Source organism: Emydura macquarii, unplaced genomic scaffold (genome assembly GCF_026122565.2).
Source record: "Emydura macquarii macquarii isolate MOO-44397 ecotype Brisbane River unplaced genomic scaffold, CSIRO-AGI_Emac_v2 contig_561, whole genome shotgun sequence".
NCBI lineage: Eukaryota > Metazoa > Chordata > Testudines > Chelidae > Emydura > Emydura macquarii.
In genome coordinates, this window is record NW_027130698.1 from 16,636,508 (window position 1) to 16,657,203 (window position 20,696).

The 20,696-nt window shown below is 64.7% G+C and overlaps 2 protein-coding genes across 3 annotated transcripts in view; both read left to right on the forward strand.

Moving 5' to 3' along the window:
• The window catches only part of ZFPM1 (zinc finger protein, FOG family member 1), a 112,422-nt gene extending 101,951 nt beyond the window's left edge, over positions 1–10,471 (forward strand). For both annotated transcript variants that reach the window (XM_067540220.1, XM_067540222.1), the window contains exons 5-10: positions 922–1,024; positions 3,249–3,458; positions 4,000–4,224; positions 5,118–5,213; positions 5,627–5,776; positions 6,521–10,471. In XM_067540220.1, the coding sequence (XP_067396321.1) occupies positions 922–1,024; positions 3,249–3,458; positions 4,000–4,224; positions 5,118–5,213; positions 5,627–5,776; positions 6,521–8,976 (3,240 nt within the window). In that variant the 3' untranslated portion in view covers positions 8,977–10,471. The remainder of the gene's footprint in view (positions 1–921; positions 1,025–3,248; positions 3,459–3,999; positions 4,225–5,117; positions 5,214–5,626; positions 5,777–6,520) is intronic.
• A 1,521-nt stretch (positions 10,472–11,992) lies between these two features.
• LOC137147688 (uncharacterized) lies at positions 11,993–15,784 on the forward strand. The gene is made up of 3 exons (XM_067539985.1): positions 11,993–12,179; positions 13,598–13,757; positions 15,005–15,784. The coding sequence occupies exons 2-3, from the start codon at positions 13,617–13,619 to the stop codon at positions 15,782–15,784; spliced, it is 921 nt and encodes a 306-aa protein (XP_067396086.1). The 5' UTR covers positions 11,993–12,179; positions 13,598–13,616.
• The last annotated feature ends 4,912 nt before the right edge of the window (positions 15,785–20,696 follow it).

Sequence of the window (20,696 nt, forward strand, 5' to 3'; positions counted from 1 at the left end):
CTGCTGCTGGGGGGAGGCGGGGGCTGGTCTGTAGCCGGAGCAGCACAGCTTGGTCATGCATGGACAGACATGAAGCGCTTTGATGCCGCGGGATCACGTCCCGGGACCATGGGCAGGGCTGGCTCTGGGGCACAGTTTGGGGAACGGAGGGGCCTAGGTCCGAGGAACTCTCGGGGATCAGTGCGACCCCGGAAGAGACAACTCAGAGGAGGGCAGCACGCATGCGACCGCTCAGCCTAGGGCTGAGTCCTACAGCCAGAGGCACGTCCTCTGGGGGGGCGGGGGTGTCTTGTGTGCACACACAGGCCCCTGCCATCAGCAGTCATGTGGACACTGAACTGGTCGATGCAAACACGTCCAATTTTAAGAGCCAGCGAGGCAAGTCAGGGCCCCCTCTCACTTCTCTCCTCCCCCAGCCTGTCTCCTCTTCCCGCACCGCCAAGGCAGGGCCATGCCCTGCTGTTCCCCACCGCCCAGCTGCCTGGGGCTGAGCAGCCCTGGGGGGGGTGTTATGGGATTGCCGGGCGGCTCGCTGTATGCAGCTCCCTGTGCTGGCCTGGCCTGGCCGCTCTTTCTCGCCCCCCATCAATCCCTGTATAAGTCATTAGCGCCTCCTCACATGCCCAGGCACTCCAGCAGTTCCCACGTACAGGGTGTGGCTTATACAACCCTGCAGGCCCCAGACCCTGCCGGTCTCATCATGAGACAGTTGTCTGGGAAGAGCTCAGCTCCTGGGACCCGAACCTCCTGGACCCACTGTGCGTCCCCCGCCCCGGGCACCGCCAAGGCTGGGCTCTCCCCGTCGGGACACAGGTGCCCCCCGGAGGTAGCTGGATCGGGCCCTGATTTGCCCCTGGCTGGAATGGGTCAGCGACAGCCCTGCATTCATTCGCATCTTCTCTTCTGTGTTTGTCTTGACAGAATCCGCCCGTGACGCTGATGCTGGGAGATGAGCGTTGCTGGCTGGCCAGGCTGCCCCTGGTGTCCGGAGAAGCCAGTGCCAATTTGGTGATCTACAGGAAGGGTTGGTATTATGTAGCAAGCCTCATGGCCATCCTGTCTGCAGGGCCACCTTTCACGTTTAAAGGGCCAGCATCACCATGAAAATCAGATTTATTCCCCCCACAGACAGCCTCTTTGGGGCAGGCAGAAAGTGATTGCGGCAGCTGCTGATCACGCCCTGCCCTTCGCTTGGTTCCGGCAGGAGAATGAGCCCCCGTCAGTTCCAGGCTCTGGCTAGGGTCAGTTTCACTGGCTGGTTCCCTGCTCCAGCCCGCGCTGTGTGTGGCCCAGTTCTGGCTCACCGCAGGAGGGTGTGTCAGTCCAGAAAGCTAGCTGGGATTGGAACGGCCGATCCGTGCTAACGCATCCCCGCTGTGTAACCAAATCTGCATTTGGGACCCAGACGCGTCTCTTTAAAAACCAAACGCAACCATTGTGGGCCATGCAATCGAAGAATCACGCGCCTTGGAGGGATGGGAAAGTCTCAGTGGAGCATCCCCTTAAAGAGCAGGATTGATCCCTGCCCAGGCGGCTGTGCTCTAGCAGAAATACCACTGTGGGCTTGGGAATCCTCTGCTCCCAGCTCTGCCTTGGCCTTTGAGATGCCTGACCTCGCTCGGTGCCTCAGTTTCCCCAGCTGGGACTACAGGAGGAGGCTGCTTTTCTCTAGCACAGTGCTTCTCAGCCTCTGCCATACCAAGACTCCAGCAGAGAAGTTCCTTCCCCATCATCTAGGCACAACGGAAGGGGGGAAAGGGGTGGCATGAGTCCTGGAAGCCAATTTGTGCCTGCCCTGGTGGGAACCCATGATCTAGTGCCCAGCTTTGAAAGGTCCAAGCGATGGCCCTCTCAGCCTTTCCTCCGCTCCAAGGACGCCTGTAGCAATGGGGCCAGCTGCCCGTCTGCACTGTGTTGGCCTCTTCATCGCCTCTTCCCTCTCGCCCCTGGATACCTGTGCTGCTGAATTACCCAGTGTGCTGGCCAGGCGAACTCAGACTGGGCCATGATCATCAAAGGCTGGGCTGAAATCCTTCTTCTCCACACTTTCCCCTCTGCCTTTCTCTTTCTTAGACAGCAGCCAGGAAAACCCCAGGCTGGGCTGTGAGTGGCCCCAGTGCAGCCTCCAGCGTGGGCAGGGAGCATGTCTCGCTGGGCCCAGGGTGGCTGTGTGCGATGCCAGGCTGCGTGGCTGCCCGCCTGGTTTTGGAGCCCAGGAGCTCCCACAAAAGCGGGCTGAGCCCGGCTGGACGGGAGGGCTCCTGGGATGAGGGGTGGCTCTTCCGTACAAGCTCGGGAGGGGATGGATCTGTTAGCTCCCATCTAGTCACCATCCCATCTCTCACCCCTGCCCTGCTAGGACATCAGTCTCCCCCAGCGTCTGTCTTCTCCACTCCGTTGCTAGAAGTGCCAAGTGATGGATCCCCAGCCCCCTAGTATCTGGGCCACTGTTCCCCTGGAGAAGGCCTCTCCTGGTGGCCAGTTGACGCGTCCCTGGTGTTAATGCAGGCGGTATCCCAGGGCCATTGGCAGCTGGACGGGGGGTTCCAGCCTGGAGTGCGAATAGGCGACTAAAATCAGCTGAGCCTCAGCACGTGCTGACACTGCCACCTCCGGGCAACTGTGGGTATCACAAGCTACCATGCAAAGGCAGCCGAAACCCTTGGAATCTGTAAGCTACCCTCTCCGCGCTGGGCACGTTGCCCTGAGCGGCCAGGATCGGGGGCAGGACTGGTTCTCCAGGGTCTGTGGGGGGAAAGCAGCTGTTTTGCACCTCTCGAACAAACTGGTGCTTCTCGTTTGCATGTCAGGCTTTGCGGCCCCCCCAGCTCCTGGGCTCACTGGCGCTGGCACAGGGCCAGACTGGCTTTGGGGGGTGTCCTCTCGGTCAGGCTCAGGCAGCACCTGCAGTCGCAGCTGCTAAACGAAGCTTGTTGAGAGTAACCATCCTCATGCTTCAGGCCACACCTAGCTCATCAGCCGGGGTCAGGAAGAAGTGTCTTCCCCTTGCACAGTGCTGCAGAGTGTGGCGTTTTAGGTGCTGGATTTACCCTTTCCCTCTTGGCATCTGTAGTGTGCTTCATCGGACAGGCTTTCATGGTCATTGCACCACTGATCTGTCCCTAGATGGAGAGGCTTGCTCTTTGCCCATCTCAAGGGCGCACGTCCCCTCCTGGCAGTGAGGCAGAGGGCTTTGGGGGTGGGGAGATGATGCGCAGGGCTCTTGTAACTGAAGCTTTGCCTCCTAGATGAATCAATCTGGTGCAAAACCACCCAGGCCATTTTGGAAAAGGAGCAGCTGAACAGCTTCGTTATGGCCGAGCCGCAGGGTATCCCGAACCACACAGTGAAACCAGAGCCGGGGGACCCCCCCTACCCGGCCACGCTGCATTCGGACATACAGCTCCTGCCCCAGCAGGCAGGCATGGCCGCCATCCTGGCCACCGCCATCGTGAACAGTAAGTCAGCAGCTGCCACCTGGCAGCCCTATGTGAAACGAGCTGGCCCGTCCTCAGCCTGGCTGCCGGCAGACACCTGCCTGCATCACAGAATTCACCACCCCTGGAGAGGGAGTCCAGCAATCTAGGGAAACAGCTCATCCCCCGGCTTCATGCCTCGAGCAGGGTCCGCTCTGGGTGCTGTTCCTAGCTCTGCTATTGGGTGACACGTCCCCTGAGTGAGCCTCGGTTTCCCTGGCTCTAAAAGTGGGTGGTACGTGCCTCCTAGGGCCGGGGGTTGAATGGAGACTGGGCAGTGCTGTCAGGCTGGGGGAAGCCAGAGAAGCACCTGCTTGTGTTATTTAAACCTTTCCTCTAATTCCCATCTGAAGGCGTGTGTCCCACTGACTCTGGCAGCCCTGACGCATGGTCGTTCCCTGTATGGGACGCTCCGGGACCCTGCTGGGACCGCCATGGCCGGGATCTGGGCTTGGGGGAGGGGGACCAGTGATCACCCCGGCCAGGCTCCCCTTCTTTGCCTAACGCGGTTTCCCCCCGGCAGAGGACGTCTTCCCCTGCAAGGACTGCGGCATCTGGTACCGGAGCGAGCGGAACCTGCAGGCCCACCTCACGTACTACTGCGCCAGCCGCCAGAACTCCAGCTCGCCCTCGGTGGACGAGAAACCCAAGGAGATGTACCCCAACGAGCGTGTCTGCCCCTTCCCGCAGTGCAAGAAGAGCTGCCCCAGCGCCAGCTCCCTGGAGATTCACATGCGCAGTCACAGCGGTGAGGGCTGGGCCCGGGGCCCCCTGAGAGGGCTCGGGGGGCGGGGGAGTTGGGAGATTTGTCGTTCCGGGCCCAGTGCCGGCTGGGGGGCTGACTGGCTGGGGGGGGGGGGGGGTGAAGCTATGGAAAGCCTTTGGCCTCCGGATCGTTGCAGCGGGGGCCAGATGCTCGTGTGGTTTGTGGACAGGATCAAAGCGTAGCTCGGTGGCTTATTCCCTAGCAGGGATAAAGGGCCTCTCCGCCAGCCTTGGGTCGGCCCTTCACAGCCTCTCAGGCCTTTGGTTGGCGGTGGCTGCAGCCACCCAGCCCGGACCCGGTGTTGGGGAATGGAGGGGGGCAGAGGTGCCATGCTGGCGTTGCATGCCAGACGCCAGGCAGGGCGTCCCTGAGCCCAGCCGGCCCGTGCCGCACGCGCGAGGGGCTGACGGTGGAGCTGGGCGGAGAACGGTCCTTCCCGTCCACGGGGGATTATGCTGAGGTTTTGAAATTCACACTCGGAAATTCTCTGCCCTTCGCCCCCCCAGCTGTGTGAGCACAGCCTCTGGTCGGGGTGAGGCCAGCTGGCCCGTCACCCCCTCCACGCCCCCAGTGGCAGCTCCCCGGTCAAGTAAGCAGAGAGCCCATCACATTCGCCGAGAGCAGGAGGGGGCTGCCCCCCCTCGGGAGCTGCTGCCCCTTTCTCTAGAGATGCCCCACCACTCGGTGGCCGCCTGTCCGCCTCTCAAGGCTGGGACCTCCCAGTCGTCCCCCCTCACAGCCCTGAGACCCACACGCCCACAGTCAGTCCGCTCCCGCCCCGATGGGCTGGGCTGTCACTGCAGGGTGCCCCGGGGGGCCGGGGCGCTTGGGGAGGGAGCGGCCCCCGTTCTCACAGCCGTCCCTCCGCCTTCCAGGGGAGAGGCCGTTCGTGTGCCTGATCTGCCTCTCCGCCTTCACCACGAAAGCCAACTGCGAGCGTCACCTGAAGGTGCACACGGACACTCTGAACGGTGGGTACCACCGCCGGGCTCCAGGACGCTGCGTCCCCTGGGCATGGCTCGCCCCGGCTCCGCTCCGGAGAGCCGCCCGCCCCGGCTCTGCTTCACGATGGGCGGGGGGTGAAAGAGGCGCCGGGGGAGCCCAGCTGGATGGGGTCAGGGTGTCCCCAGGTCAGACCGGGAGTCTCCTCCTCCGTGAAATGGCAGAGAAATTCCCCTGCGTTTTTCAAAGCGCTCTAGGAGTGCCGAGGGCGAGCGTCCGTGGGTATGTCTACCCGGCAGGTGGGAGGGAGGCGAAGGCTCTGGGACCCTGGCTCCGGGCTCGGGCGGCTAAGCCACGGTGCAGTGCATGCGGCTGTGCCTTCGCCACTGCGGGGAGCCGACCCTTCACAGCTCTTCCTCTCTGCTTGCGCCCGTGACTGCAGGAGTCTGCCACAGCTGCGGTTTTATCTCCACCACCCGGGACATCCTGTATAGCCACTTAGTGACCAACCACATGATCTGCCAGCCGGGCTCCAAGGGCGAGGTGTATTCCCCTGGGCCGGGGCTCCCGGCTGCCAAGCCGCTGACGCCAGGTGAGTCCCCTCCAGCTGTGTCGCCCCGCTGGGGTAGGGCGCCTGGCGTGGCGTGGCCCAGGGTGGCAGAGCCAGCGGAGTTGACAGGCATCATTGCAGATGTTAAACTGCTTGGCCCATAGCCAGTTGGTTCCCCCACAGCCCACTCCGGCTCTCCGGCCTGGCCATGTGGCTCGTACCCCAGGCTGTGGAGACAGGGTCTTGCCACCGTCCAGCCCCTTCCTGCAGCCGCTGGAGCTTCTGGCTGGGGATGGGATTCCCAGGCTGGAAATGCCTCGTTTGCCCAAGCCAGACACCACGGGGGGCGGGGAGGGAGCATCACCCAGCCCCGCTCAGCTCTGGCCCCAACCGCAGCCCCACTCCTGGGCGGCGCGGACTGGGTGAAGGAGGGAGAGCATGATGGGAAAAGTTCAGGGACCACTGATTTAACCCCCGGGCTGGCACAGACTCGCCGGGCTCGAGTCACCCACCACCGACGTAGGTGGTCATTTGCCCCTGCCCTCCCCTTGGGTCCGTGGGAACCCCAGCGCCCCATGGGGGGAGTTGCCCCTGGGGTAGCGCGGGTGTCTGCTTGCAGTTGGGGGGGCTCCATCCTGCCCGCTCCAGACCCAGCAGGGTGAGGGGGGGAGAATCTCCCGGCTCTATGAAATGCTGCTGCATGTCCCGGGGCTGTGCTGGTCCTGTCATCCCGTGGGGGTTGGGCTCCGACCTGTCACTGATCCACCTTTCCCTGCCCTCTGACAGGTCCGAGCCATCCGAGCGGGGCCCCCATCCTGAAGTGCGGCCTCTGCGGCTTCGCGGCCGACAGCCCGGCCGGCCTCCAGCAGCACGTGGCGCTCCACGGCCCGCTGCCCGCCATCCTGGGAGAGGCAGAGCCCGCGCCAGCCCCGGCCCCGACACGGCCCGAGTCCCCGGCCGGCGCCCTGGCAGCCAGGCCGTCCCCGGCGGGCGAGGTGGAGAACGGCGAGGCCAGACCCCCCGCCGCGGAAGGCTGCCCTTCATCCTCCTCTTCCTCGGGCGAGGCAGCCCCACCCCTCAGGATCAAGGAGGAGCCGGCGGACAGCCCCGGAGGGGAGGCGGAGGCCACCAAAGGCAACGCCCCGGCGGAGCCGGCCGCCAGCCCCGGGTCGGAACCGGAAACCTCTTCTCGGGCCTCGTCTCCCCGCAGCCTGCCGTCGGTGAAGGTGAAGTCGGAGCTCGCCAGCCCCACGCCGGGCTCCAGCCCGGTGCCCAGCGAGCCGGGGCCGGGCACGGCCGGCGGCACCGTCTTCCTGCCCCAGTACGTCTTCGGCCACGAGGCGGCGGTGGTGCCACAGGCCTCCGAGATCCTGGCCAAGATGTCGGAGCTGGTGCACAGCCGGCTCAAGCAGGGCCACGGGGTGGCGCCCCCGGCCCTCTACCCCAGCGCCCCGGTGCCCAAGGGCGCCACCTGCTTCGAGTGCGAGATCACCTTCAACAACATCAACAACTACTACGTCCACAAGCGCCTCTACTGCTCCAGCCGCCACCTGGCCGAGGACAGCCCGCCCGGCGCCCGCAAGCCCAAAGCCGCGCCTGCCGCCCCCAAAGGCCTGGCCGCGCCCGGGCCTCTGCTCTCCCCCCAGCCGCCCGCTGCCGGCGAAGGCCAGGGGCCGCCCTCCCAGGAAGGGGAGGCCGAGAGGGACGCCAGCCCGCCCGGCCCCATCGCGGAGGCCAAGGCGGACGTCAAGGCGGAGGAGGGCGCAGCCAAGGCCGGCTCCCCCGAGGCGGACGGGGCAGGCCGGGCCAGCGAGGACAGCCAGAGCCCCAGCAGCTCGGTGGACGACGCCGACGACGACCCCAGCAAGACGGTGTGCGAGGCCTGCAACATCCGCTTCAGCCGCCACGAGACCTACATGGTGCACAAGCGCTTCTACTGCGCCTCGCGCCACGACCCGCCCCTGCGCCGGCCCAGCGCCCCCAAGGGCCCCTTCCTGCCCCAGCCCGTCCGCACCCGCAAGCGCCGTAAGCTGTACGAGATCCATGGCGCCGCCTGCCCCGCTCTGGGACCGGCCCACCTCCTGGCTGAGCAGCTGGCGGGGGGCCCGGCCGGCGCCCCGGAGCCCCTGGCGGGGGGCGCCCGGCCCGACGTCCCTCCCACGCTGTCGGCGCTCATCTCCGTGGCCAAGGTCCACAGCGCTGCCCCCTCGCCCAGCTCCAGCCCCGATGCCGACGGCCCCATCGACCTGAGCAAGAAGCCCCGGCTGCAGGGCGAGGTGCTGCCCGCCTCTCTGCTGCCCCTGGCGGACTACCACGAGTGCACGGCCTGCCGCATCAGCTTCCACAGCCTGGACGGCTACCTGGCCCACAAGAAGTACTACTGCCCCGCCACGCCCCTCCAGGCGGGCACCCTGGAGCAGCTGCACAAGATCAAAGGCGCCGCCCCGGCCCCCTTGAAAGGCCGGGGCAGCGGTGCCGCTGAGAACCCGGACGGGCAGGGCGAGGAGCTCAACGGGGTGCGGGTCAAGGTGGAGAAAGCGGTGCCCGCGGTGAGCCCGGGGGCCCCCGTGGCCAAACCCCTGGCCCTGCCGGCCGCCTACCCCTGCGCCTCCGGCGTGGACTCCCTGCAGCGCTACGCCAAAGCCCTCCACCTCCCGGGGGCCAAGGTGCCGCTGGCCGTCTGCCCCTACTGCCCGCTCAACGGGGCCGTCAAGGGAGACCTGATCGAGCACTTCCGCAACGCCCACGGCCTCTTCCTGGCCAAGCCGGTGGCAGGCCCCGGACTGCCCGAGGCTCTGCTCCAAGCTGCCGCCAGGACGCCGGCCGGCTGCGCGCCGGAGAGCAGCCTGCCACCCCTGCCCGCGGCCTCCCCGCCCCAGCCCCTCGCCAGGCTCCGCAAAGACAGCTTCAGCGCCAAGGAGCCCGCCGCCTCTTCGTCCTCCAACGGCAGCCCCCTGCCTGCAGGTTCCCCCCGCCCCGGCCTGCCCGTCTCGCCCGCCGGCCCTTTGAACGCCTCGCCAGGGCCCGAGGCTCTGCGGGAGCCCGGCCTGGCGCCCGCCGTCCCACCCGGATACACGGACAAGGGTGTGCAGACCCCGCCCGCCAAGGGTCTGCCCAGCCCCGTCCCCAATGGTAACCACAGATACTGTCGCCTCTGCAACATCAAATTCAGCAGCCTGTCGACCTTCATCGCCCACAAGAAGTATTACTGCTCCTCCCACGCCGCCGAGCACGTCAAGTGAGCCCGGCCCTTGGCGCTGCGGGGCGCTCTCCAGCCATCGCCCACGCGTCCGGCCCGGCGACGGGTTTGAAAGTGGCCTGCGGGGGAGCGGGAAGAGGCTGGAATTGGGGCCGGTTGCACGGGGGGCGGGGAGGGTGCAAGTCAAAACGGCTCCTCCGAAAGTGTCTGCTAAAGCCGAGAGAGGGACACACACGGCCTGCCCTGGACCCACGGCTACAGGCTGCCCCTGGGGGTTACACACGCTGGGGGTGGGGGGTTCCTGCTACCCTATGTTTGAGCTGTTTTGAGCTTTAGACATATATAGTTTTGTATATGGCTAAAGGCAGCCCCCCCCCCCCCCATCCCCTTCTCCCCTCCACACCCGCCCAAAGCAGGGGGTCTCATTCTGACCCGCGGCTGACTCTGCGCTCCCCAGCTGTTGCTGGGTGCACCAGGCGACACGATTTTCCAGGTTTGCAAATCTGCAGAAATTCGATTCTCTTTCCCGCCCCCTCCTCCCCAGGCCTCACGCCAGCCTCTCAAAATCAGCAGCCAGCCTGCAGTCTGGCCCTTTGGTTTTGAGCTGGGGAAACTGAGGCACGGAGCCTCGCCCAAGGTCACACAGGCAGCGTGTGGCAGAGCCAGGGTGGACAGCACTGAGACCACTGAGCCCGGCTGACTCATTAACAGCCTGGGCTGTAACCCGCTGGACTAGCGGGGTGTGTTGACATCACAGGGCGCGGGGCGGGGAGCAGAAAACTAGGCCAGCCGGTGTCCCTCACTCCCAGAAATCCTTTAAGAGGGCACCAGCCTCATTCTCCCCTTTGGCGCCCCCTTCCCTGCTGGCTGAGAGGGCGTGCGGCTGGCCCCGTCGCTCACCCCCTCGGTCTGCAGCAGTGGCGCTGGCGCTGTGCCCCTGGGCGCGGGGGCTGCTTCTAGGGCGCGGCCCCTTCGGCGGTGGAATTCTGCTCCCAGCGGCATGGGGGGGCCCAGCGGAGTCGGTGGAAGCTGTTGCGGGGGCCAGGGGAGGCTGTTGGGAGAGCCAGGTCGGTTTCTCAGAGCTAGCAGGAGAGAACAAATATCCCCCTCCCCACCGGTCAGTAAACTACCCCCCCTCTGTAAGGGGCTGCCCCGCCTGCAGGGAAAAGCTCCCCATCAGAGCGCGGGGGCTGGCCTGCCTGTACAGCCCAGCCCTAGCCGTGGTGCCTGGCTGCTCCGTTCCTGGAGCGTGGGGCAGGACATCCCAGCGGCTGGTTCGCAGACCCCTCTCCCCACGAGGCCCAGGCTTCTTTGGAGCCACCCTCCCCCGGGTCTTTTCTCCAGCGTTCCCTGGGGTTTTCTGCAGCGTGTGTGTGTGTGTCTCTCTCTCGCCCCCCGTCACGTCTGTGCCCGGGGGGTGTCCGTAGAGCCGATGTGGGCTGGAACAAGAAACAAGACAGCACTAAAGCCGCGACTGAAGCGTACACTTGGGAACGTGTGTGTGTATAAGTGTGTACATAAATAAATATGTCTAAGGAGCCTGGCTCCCCTGTGTGTGTCCAGCGGGGCTCGGCCAGCGTGTGCAGGTGTCCCCGCCCGGGCCGCGTGGGCTACTGGACCCCTGCTGCTCCCCTTGCTGGCACCAGTGTCTGGTGCAGGGCATCGCTGTGCAAAGCTGCTGGGTAGAGAAGGAAAAAACCAACCGTCCGACCGCTCCAGCCACCAGGGCGTTTGCTTGGGCATGGGACTGCTGGGCTGTTCACGCCGCCCCCCTGCCAGGCCAGCTCACCCCCTGGCACCGCCTGCCAGGTCTGGCTCAGGGGACGCCCCTGCGAGAACTGTCCCGGCCTCCAAAAGCCCAGGGCCAGGGCTGGGCCAGCTCCAGCCACCCGTGCCCAGTGGCAGTTCGTGTTTCTGGCCACGGGGTGGCGGCTGAGTCAGGCCAAGAGCGGGGCGAACGGGGGCTGTGCCGCTTTCTGGGCCCATCAAAACTACACGGCTCGGATCTGCACTGCCCTGAGGATGGGGGGTAGGGATCAGGCCCTCGTGCAATGGTGGCAGGCGGGGGGGGGGGCTTTAGGCAGGGCAGTGTATGTGGCCTTAGCGCTCTGCTGCAGTGATGTGGGGGGGGGGGTGGAAGGGGCTAAGGGGCTGCTGCCCACCCCCACACCTCGAGACACTGTCCTCTGCCCGGCTGGGCCCCGCAGAACCGCCCCGGACTTGCTCGGTGACCGAAGGGGGCGATTTGGGCCCAGCCGCCCAAGCATGCCAGGCGAGCGCGACAGCCATGCAGGATGCAGCTCCAAGGCGGGGGGGGGGGGCTGAGAGAGAAACAGGCGCCTCTTCTAGTTAGGGGGCTGCGAGGACGGTGATGCTGGGGAGGGCCCGCCAATAAGCCTGTGCCAGGGAGCTGGGGGGGGGGGCCGAGCCCCAGGCTGGAGGCCGGGGTGATGCAAAGCGAACGCAGCAGCTTGGGGCGCAGCTCGGCATTGCTGCCGGTGGGTGTACGCAGCTGGCTACCACAGGCCGGGCTCCACTGGCCCGACTCCCCTCTCTGCCAGGGCCGGAAAGCAGCGACGCTGGCCCAGCAGCTGTTGCCAGGCCTGAGCGATTGGGGGGGCTGGGTTCTCAAACTGGGGGTCGCGAGGTGATTACATGGGGGGGGTCGCGAGTGGTCAGCCCTCGGGTGGGAGGTTTGGGGGCGTCCGCTATGAAATACAGAACGCTGGCGAAGCAGTGGATTAGCGCACGGGGGCTGCAGCACGGGGCACTCGAGAGGGAGCCGAGGGCCGGGAGGCGGGCGAGCCAGCGCACAGCCACGGGCTAGCTTGCCAGCTGAGCTCAGCGTGGCGGGTGTGGACGCGGGGCCTGAGCTCTCTTGACCATCTGACCGAGCTGGCCCTTTAAATGTGGGCGGGTGGGGGGGGGGGCTAGCCTCACCTGCCCCAGGTTGAGCCGCCGCCCCCCTCCCCAGGTGGAGGGAATGAGTCCAAGAATCATGCAGGGGGGGCAGGAGATGAGGTGCCAGGCCTGCTGGGCAGGCGATGGGGGGGCTGCCTGCTCTGCTAAAGGGGGGGCGACCAGCCAGCCCACGGCCAGTGGCCCTCGGCCCAGACTAGGAAGGAAAGGCCAGGCTGGTTGGGTTACAGGGCAGCCAGGCCGATGCGGCAGGGTCCCGCTCTGCTGCTCTCTTTGCCAAAGGGCTCCAGTCCCTCGCCGTGCTGAGAGCTGGTGGGAGAGGAGGTGGTGAGTTGACTGAGGGGAAACTGAGGCAGCATATGGGCCCAAAGCCAGACCAGGTCACCCCCGGCTGCAGGGCCAAAATCTAAACCTACCGCCACATTGTACCGAGCTGTGGGGTGTGTATGCCAGCAGAGTGGGTGGGGGGCTGGTGCAAAAAACCCCTCCCTCACCCTCTGATAACCCCTGTGGGGTGCAGGGGGCAATGCTGGGGTGTTTCCAGGGGGAGGCGGTGAGGCGAGAGCAGGTAATTTGACTTAATCGCACTCCTAAATGCTGTGTCTGGGCGGGACAGGAGCCGGGTTCCAGGCCCGCGGCCGGCCCAGGCGTCTGCGGCGAGCGCGCCCGTAGGGTAGCAGGGCTGGCGCGCCCTCGTCAGGACGGTGCACGCATCTGCAATCCCAGCAGGTTCACCCGAAGTGGACAGAGGAGGCGCTGAGCCGTCCAACGTCCACTACAGCCCTGCCCCACCGGGTGCCATTGTCCCTTGTGGGGGAAGGCGGCAGGGGGGCATCTCAGTTCCCAGGTCGAACCTAGGAGTCCCGAGCCAGTGGCCTGCTCTAACCACCAGGAGTTACTGTCTGAGAGCGGGGCCGCTTGAGCCCTCTTGGCCCTGATGCCCCGGCAGCCTGGCGCTGATGTCACAGGGAGCCGGGCGGGTTCTAGAAGAGCGGGCAGTTGGGAGACACCGGCTGGACGGGGAGAAGAAGGCAACTGCTCCCAGAGACGGGGGGAGTGGGGGCATTCTAGGGGCTGGCCAGCCCCATAACTAGCTGCTGCTGCTGCCCCCAGGAAGGGCGCACGCTGGTAAGACCCAGCTGCTGCCGTTTCCCCATGCAGGCTCCAAAGCCACAAACGCCCCTGCAGCCTGAGGGCGGGGCAGGAGAAGGAGACGCTGGTCGTGAATGGCTAGCATTGGGGGCGGCCGGTTTAGGGGGCTGCCCCCAGGGAGACAGGTGCTGGGCTCCATCCAGCCACGGAGGGGGGAATCCACTGCCAGGGCCTGCACCCGAAGCTGGGGACAGGAACAGCTGTAAAGCAACTGGGGCGCCCCTCGCCGGGTCTACGGGGACCCCTCTAGGGAGGAGGAGGGTGTGTGTAGGACAGGTCCTCTGACCCTTACCCAGCAGCCTCTAACAGGCTGGCCCACCCGCGCCCGCCCCAAACCCCCGCTGCGGCAGAACCGCCCGGGGCAGCTGCAGGGATGTGAGCAGCACCCGCCCGGCTTTCCACGGGGCGGGGTCCCCGCGCGCACGGGCAGGGAGGGGTCTCTACAAATCGCCCAGCCCTTAGCCCTGATGGAGCTGGTGGGTTTCCAGCCCCAGGCTCCACAGCACTGTCCTTGAACTATCCCCCCGCCTTCAGGGAAGCTGGGAGGTCAGAGCGAATGGTGCAGGGGCCTCAGTCTCCGTTCTGTTTCTTAGGGGGCGGCTCCAAGCCACCATGGAGCGGAGCGTCCAGGCGAGGCTGGGCTGCCTGCGGGGCCGGCTCCACGCGGCCATGGCCAGGCTGACGGCCAGCCACGAGCGGGCTCACGCCGAGCTGGCGGCCGTGCAGGCCGAGCTGGCGGCCGTCCTGGGCGAGGTGAGTCCGGCGCAGGGCCTGCGGGTGGAGGCCGCGCTCGCCGGCATGGCCGCGTGGGACGCGGCAAGGGAGAAGCGAAGCCAGGGCCATCCTGTGCCCAGCCGGGTGGCCAACGCCACGGGCCAGCTCCAGGCCACGGGGGCCCCCGACACAGCCGAGGCTCAGCGGAAGCAAGCCACGCCCGGGGAAAACCCCGTGCGGGACCCGCTACAAACCCGGGGGATGTCTGGCGGGGAGAACAAACCATGCTGGGCCCCAGGGACCAAGAAGCTTGGCTGGAAGACCAGGAAGGAAAGGAAGGGGCGGTGGGAGCACTGTACGGCGCGTCCCTATTCAAGACGGCTTAGCCAGGCGCCAGCGGGGACCAGGAGATAATGTCACCGGCCACTCGGCCTCGGCACAAATAAACAAGCTGTTCAGACACGCCTCGCCGCCGACGCTCCAGGCCGGCTCCCTCCCGTTTTCTTTTGCGTCCCGTGCTTGTTAATCGAACCCCTGTCTCCTGCGCTCAGCACGGCAGCTGAGCTCCAAGGGCGAATCTCGGTGGCAACCTCAAAAAGTTGGTTTTCAAAACCCAGCCTGAGGCTTTCCCATCGCCTGGTCCTGACTTTGCTGCCGGGGGGGCTGGCGTCCCGGGCACGGTGGCTTTCCCCTGGCCCTGCTCCGGGTCGCCTCCTGCCACCATGGCGCTCGCCGGGGTCTGAGGCTGCTCTGATGCTGGCTTGCTGAGGCCAGCTGAGTTGCTTTTTCAAACAAGGGATGGTGAATTTGGAATTTCTGACGGAGTTTCCTCTTCGCCTGGCTGCCCGACGCCCAGACCCGGGACGGGCTTGCTGCCGCGCGGGAATCGACTGCATTCCACGGGGCCTGGCGGGCTGAGTTTGCTGGCAGTGGCTGACCTGTCAGCGTGAACAAGAACCGGTTGCATTCGGAAACGTCGGCGTGTCCTGGGCAAATCCTTCTGCCAGCGGCGCCGACCCCACTTGCTCCTGGCTGCACTATCGGCTGACTGCACCCCTCCCAGTCGTGTGTAGCACAGTGCAGACTACCCCCTCTGGGTGACTCCCAGGCAGGGCCAGTAAAACCCCTGCATGGTGCAGTCTCCGCCTCCTTCTCCCAGCAGCGGGTGCCCCAGACGCGAAGGGATGACGCCGCGCCAGGGGGAGGACAGGGGGCATGAGGAGATGGGGCGGAGGTAAGGAGCCAGGCACCTCACGCCTCCGTTTTCATTCTGTTCTCTTTGCTAGGGGTGGATGAAGGCTCCCTTCGGCCAGATCAAAGCCCCCGGGGACCAGAGCATCCGTGATCGCCTGGACCGCAGTCAGGCCGAGGTGCAGGGCCGAGCAGAGCTGGAGGCTGGCTGGGAAGCGGTGCGGGCTGACTGGGACGCGGTGCAGGCGGCGTGGGAAGAGGTGCTGACTGACGCCCAGGGGAAGGCCGCAGCCCAGGCCCCTGCCCGGGTCCCAGCAAACACCGCGCAGACCCTCGTGGCCGTGGCCCGCTTCCAGGCCAGGTTTGCACAGATCCAAGCCAGCTGTGCGGCAGCTCAGAGGGAGGCTTTGCAGGCCCAGAGGAAGACCCAGCTGACTCAGGCGGGGAGCGAGCTGCTCCTGAAAGAGGTGTATGCGCAAGTGGCTACGGCTGTGCACGCCATCCTGCTGATGGCCATGCAGGATCTGGAGCAGGCTCAGCAGGCCCAGAGGCTTCCCCTGCTGAGCCGGCTGACGAGGGCCGTGCACGCCCGGGTGGAAACGGCCCTGCGGGGTATCCTGGCCAGGGCCGTGCAGGAGGTGGCCGCGGCCGATCGGGGGCAGCTGGCCGAGGCGCTGTGCGGCCAGGTGGCCAAGGCCGTGCAGGACGTCATTGTGAAGGTGGAGCAGGACTGGGGGAGGCCCAGGGGGGCCCAGCTGGAGCCTGCGCCAGGAGGGAGTGAGGGCCGGGGGCGAGCCCGGCCGGGTGGAGAAGCTGCGCTGTGGCGGGCGGGCTGGGCGGGTGAGGTGGGGGGCTCGGGAGGGCTGGCGGGGTGAAGAAAGCTGCCTGGAGGGGGATGCAGAGGAAGGTGAGCCACGGAGGGGCTCCGCGTCATTAGCTGACGCTGTTACTTGGGCTCCTTTAAACGAATCAATACACCAAATAAACCCAGCGGCTTTCAGCCCCCTCCGGCCCTCAGTTCTCCCTTCCCGGCTCCCAGCTCCTGGCTGGGGGAGCTTTCGTTCTCCCCCTTCCCACACGCCTCCTCCGGGACCTCAGCGCCTCGGCCGGGCAATAGCTCACCTGAGTGCCCCAACGAGCAGGTATTGCTCAGAGGCGGCACCTGGCCACTGCCCCGTCTCCAGCCTTTGCTGCACGGGGGGCTGCCGCCCTGGGCACGGTGGCTTTCCATGTCACCTCCCACCGCCACGGCCAGGGGCTGCGATTTGGCTGGCTGGCATTGTTGGATTATTTTCACCCAGATGCGATGAGCTGGGAATTCCGGGGAGATCCTGGCACCCCCTTTCCTCCCGATTAGCCCCTCTTTGCTGGGCAGTCACAGCTTCCACTGGGGGCGGGGGTGCTTCCCAGTTCAAGCAAGCGAACCCTGTGAGCGCGGATAAGTGGAGCCTTCTCCTTGGTTTCTCCCAGGCTCGGGGAGCAAGGCGCGGACAGCAGGGGGTGCGCTGGCAGAGCTGGGGGGAAGGGCAGGAGTGGCAGGACTGCGGTATCGGGGGGGGGGGGAGATGCTTTGACAGAGCGGCGTGGTGGACCATGGGCATCGAACCGTGAGCTGGGCTCCTGGGATTTCTGTGCGCCCCTCGCCTCCATGAGTTTTCCAGTGGAAGAAGAAGGTGCAGAGCCATATGTGGGAAGCAGAGAAGAGGAATCGAGGCTGGCTTCCCTGGCAGAGCAGACAGGGCAGGGGCGACACAAGAAACCAAGTGGGGCTTTGGAAGCGTGGATTTCCTCCGCCCGTCCCTCCTGGTACCTAAGAGCTGTCACCCAAGCCTGAGGGGGGAAAGGGAGTTAAGCGCTTTGGAGCCCCAGGCTCAGTGAATTCAGTGGGACTTCAGCACCTAAATCTCTTGGGCATTGAGCTGCCCACGCCACTGAGCAGCAGACTGAAAGGATACCCCGAGGGGCTTGCCGGCGCCTGGAAGGTGCTCCACCACCACGGTGACGGGCACAGAAGCGAAGCAACCAGGGGAAGCTCTCACACGTGTACGTGTGGCCTGAATGCCTCGGCCTCCCTGTCACACGCGGGGGAAGGCGTGCAAGAGTCAGCCGTAACCGACAGTTTAAAAATAGCTGCCGGGCGGGCAGCAGCTGGGCCGGCCGCCAGCTTCGTGCTAAATCCGCTCGAGCGCACGCCCGATGAGCCGCCAACCAGCTTGGCAGCCGCTCGCCGAGAGGAAAGAGCTCCGGCAGGCTGGCAAAATACCATCCGCACACGGGAACAGCTGGCCACGCCAGAGATTTCACACGTCTCAGATCGTCCTTGGCAGACGCAGCCCGTGGCAGGAGCGTCGCGCGCGAGACCCGAGCAGTAATTCTTCCGCTCCACTCCGTGCTGCTCAGCCTCTACTGGAGTGCTGGGTCCAGGTCCCATTTCAGGAAAGATGGGGACAAACTGGAGAAAGTCCAGCGAAGAGCAACAAAAATGATTAAAGGTCTAGAAACCACGACCTCTGCGGGCAGAAACTGGGTTTGTTTAGCCTGGAGAAGAGAAGCCTGAGAGGGGACCTGATAACAGTTTTCAAGTACATAAAAAGTTGTAGCAAGGAGGGGGGAGAAAACTTGTTCTCCTTAACCTCTGCGGATAAGACAAGGAGCAATGGGCTTAAATTACAGCCAGGGCGCTGTGGGTTGATCATTAGGGAAAGTTTCCTAACTGCCAGGCTGGTGAAGCACTGGAACAACTTGCCGAGGGAGGTTGTGGAATCTCCGTCACTGGAGGTTTTTAAGAGCAGGTTAGACAGACACTTGTCAGGGATGGTCTGGATAATGCTTGGTCCTGCCATGCGTGCAGGCAGCTGGACTAGCTGCCCTCGCGAGGTCCCTTCCAGCCCTACAAGACTGTGCCTGTCACAGCAACGCCTCGGCCACCTCTGCTTCCTGGTCCCCTCTGCGGGGTTTCCAGGACATCCCTTCAGGAGCAGCTCAGCCACATGAATCACTGAAGGAGACGCCCAGGAACACGCTCTCCTGCACCATGCCGCCCTCTTGGCCCCCACCAGGGTTTGAATCAGGGGTGGCCAGAGCGGAAAACATGAGCCTCTCCGGCGGGTGCTAAAGAGCTGGGCTCTGCACCCCAGCACTGTCACAGACCCAGCCTGCCGTGCGGCACGGACTGAAGGGGGTATGTAACGCACAGCCAGGCGTCTGCTTCCTCCTTGTTAATGCCAGGCTGCAATGCTGTCTGAGCAAGGATCTCCATGCATCGTACAAATGCTGCCAGAACGGACGTTGTAGATAGTGAGCACCCTTCCTGTGCACTGACCCTTTCAAACTGCGACCTACCCCCCGGGGGCAGAGATAGCGGCCATTGTGTTCTCAGCCTGTGACAGAGGAGAGAGAGACACTGTGTGCTCTCATGGGGACTTGACATTCGTTCTTTCTTGACGTTTTCTTGACGCTCAGAGTCTGGCAGAACGGGGCCGTAGCGCTGCTCGCTGTTTACGGAGCAACGCACCAGGCTGGCTGGGGGCTACTGCTCCGTGGGGTGCTGGAGGTTGATGCTAATCTGGGACTAGAACCCAGGACCAAGGCAGCACAAATACAGTGGGGGGGCCTAGTAACGGAGGCCTGGCCTCTTTCCCCAGAGCATGAATGGAAGCTCTGCGCAGGCCTCACAGGTAGGAACCAGTAACAGTGCCCGAAACGAGGCGCTGGGGCTAAATTACCCACCCCCGCCACCTCTTTGTACAGCCACCCTGGCACAGGGCACTGACTGCCCCCCACCCGCCTTTCCCAGGCCCACAGAGCCAGCTAAGCACACACATCAGGCAGCACGGGGGCATGTCGCCTTCCTGGGTGCAATCAGCTGTGGGTGCAAAGAGGGCACGAACTGTGGAGGCAGGTGGCTGGGGATCTGCCCCATCGGTTATAACAAGTGTCCACGTGGCAAACTGAACGAGGGGCTCTGCTTCCCCCCCCCCGCGGCTCAGCAAAGACAGAGAGGCCGGCGGGAAATAAAGTAGCCCAAGCTGCGCCCAGTCTCCCTTAAACTCTCCCCCCAGCTAATATTTCACTGGCTGGGGTCAAGCAGTCCACATCTGCTCATGTCTATTTCATCTTGCTTTTCACTCCCCCCCGCTAACCCTGTCCCTTACCTCCCGCTGGGGCGGACGGGTCAGCTAATGGGAGCTGGCCTTCGTCCCCAGCTGGCGGGGCTTTCTGAGTTGGATCAGGCTAGGGGAAACGCAGCCGGGTCTTCAACATTCAGGGCGAGCCGCGTGGGACTGAATGTACCTGTCAGAGTGCGTCCTGCTGCGGCCGCCCGCAAAGCACAGTGCAGAGTTTTGCTTTCTGGGTCAGTGGACGATTCACCAAGCTGCCCCCCCCCCCTTCCGGAAAAGGCCTTTCGAGTCCAAGAAAGATGAGCCCAGTAGGGCCCATCGCCATTACTCTGAAACCTACAGACCTTAACTGAGAATTATCTCCCTTCTCCCCAGGTTTCAAACCACTCTGCCGCAGCCCGCACCACGGCAGCACCAGTCCCCCCGCTCAATCAAGCTGCACCAGCCTCCCAGGCCCCCGAGCGTTTTTGATTCGCAGTGGCTGAAACATTGTCCCGTGACCCAAAGCCCCCTGTCCTTTGCACCGACCACGGCGTTAGGGGAGGGTGGGTTGAGGGAGGATGTTTTGCCCGTGTTGTGGGGTGTGAACGGGGAAGGGTAGAGAAAAGGAGGTCCTTTCCGTGGGGTTTGCAAACCACCCTGACGGGGGCCTGGTTTTCTAAGCGGTTCTGGAAGATGTTGAACTAAAACCCTCTAAGCCAGTTCTTAGTCTTGCTCCGGAATCTGGCCAGCTGTTTTCCTGGGAATCCTTTACAAACAGCAGAACTCCCACGGTGGGTGATTTTCTTTGCTTGTGTTCAGGTAGCCTTTGGGTGCACGCAAAGCACTGCCCACGTGCTATACAGAGAGACCCCAGCCGGTCCACAGCAGGCAGCCGTGCCTCCTAGCCCCTGCCTGAGCCTGTCGCCCTATCCCCAGCTCGGCCTGGGTCAGCATCCAGGCCCAGAGGCTCCCCGGGCTGTGACAAGCCCCAGGGTGGTGAAAAGGACGCGCGGCCGCTTGGGCTTCCTTCATTGCCAGCGAACAATGAGTGGCAGCAGAAGCCCTGTTGACCTCAATTATTTTCAATGCCATTGTCGCTGTTGCCCAGCGCTGACGCGACAGACACCTCCGGGATGCTCTGATTGCTTATTAATTACCTGGCTAATGAGCTGCTCCGGAATGACACTCATTTCAGGGACAGCTACATTGAGTGCTGCCTGGCCGTGAGCCAGGCCCCAGGCTGCCGCTTCCCAAGGGGCTCTTACAGCTGGGCTCTGTTTTCTCCTGGCAAATCTAACTGCAAATTCCCCTTCCCTGGCCCAGCAAAGCTGGCTGGAGTAGGTCGGCCACGCGGCGCCCATGTGGACGAGGCACGTGTCCGTAGCCCAGCGGAACAAGGGTGGGGTTAAAATCCTCCCCGGGGAGAAGGCCAGAGAACCTGGCCCCCTGCAGAAGGATCCTGAGTGCCCAGGAGGAAGAGCCGCTGGCGAGGAGCTGGGTATAAAGCGATGCATAGGCCAAGCTGCCCTCTGCCCCAGCCTGCTGGGTTGGAGCAGCCTCAGGCAGAGCTGGGTGCGGGAGCCACCCTGAGGCTTCACCCTCTGCTAACCCTTCCAGCCCCTAGCCTGATCCTTGCGCCGGACCCTGTCCGATCCATGGCCACGGCCCTGGGTCCAAACCTCAG

Excerpts from the sequence above, each read along its gene's own strand:
- LOC137147688 (XM_067539985.1), top strand. The coding sequence starts at position 13,617 with ATGGAGCGGAGCGTCCAGGCGAGGCTGGGCTGCCTGCGGGGCCGGCTC. Across the intron at positions 13,758-15,004 it reads TGGCGGCCGTCCTGGGCGAG|GGGTGGATGAAGGCTCCCTT; the intron begins GTGAGTCCGGCG and ends TCTCTTTGCTAG.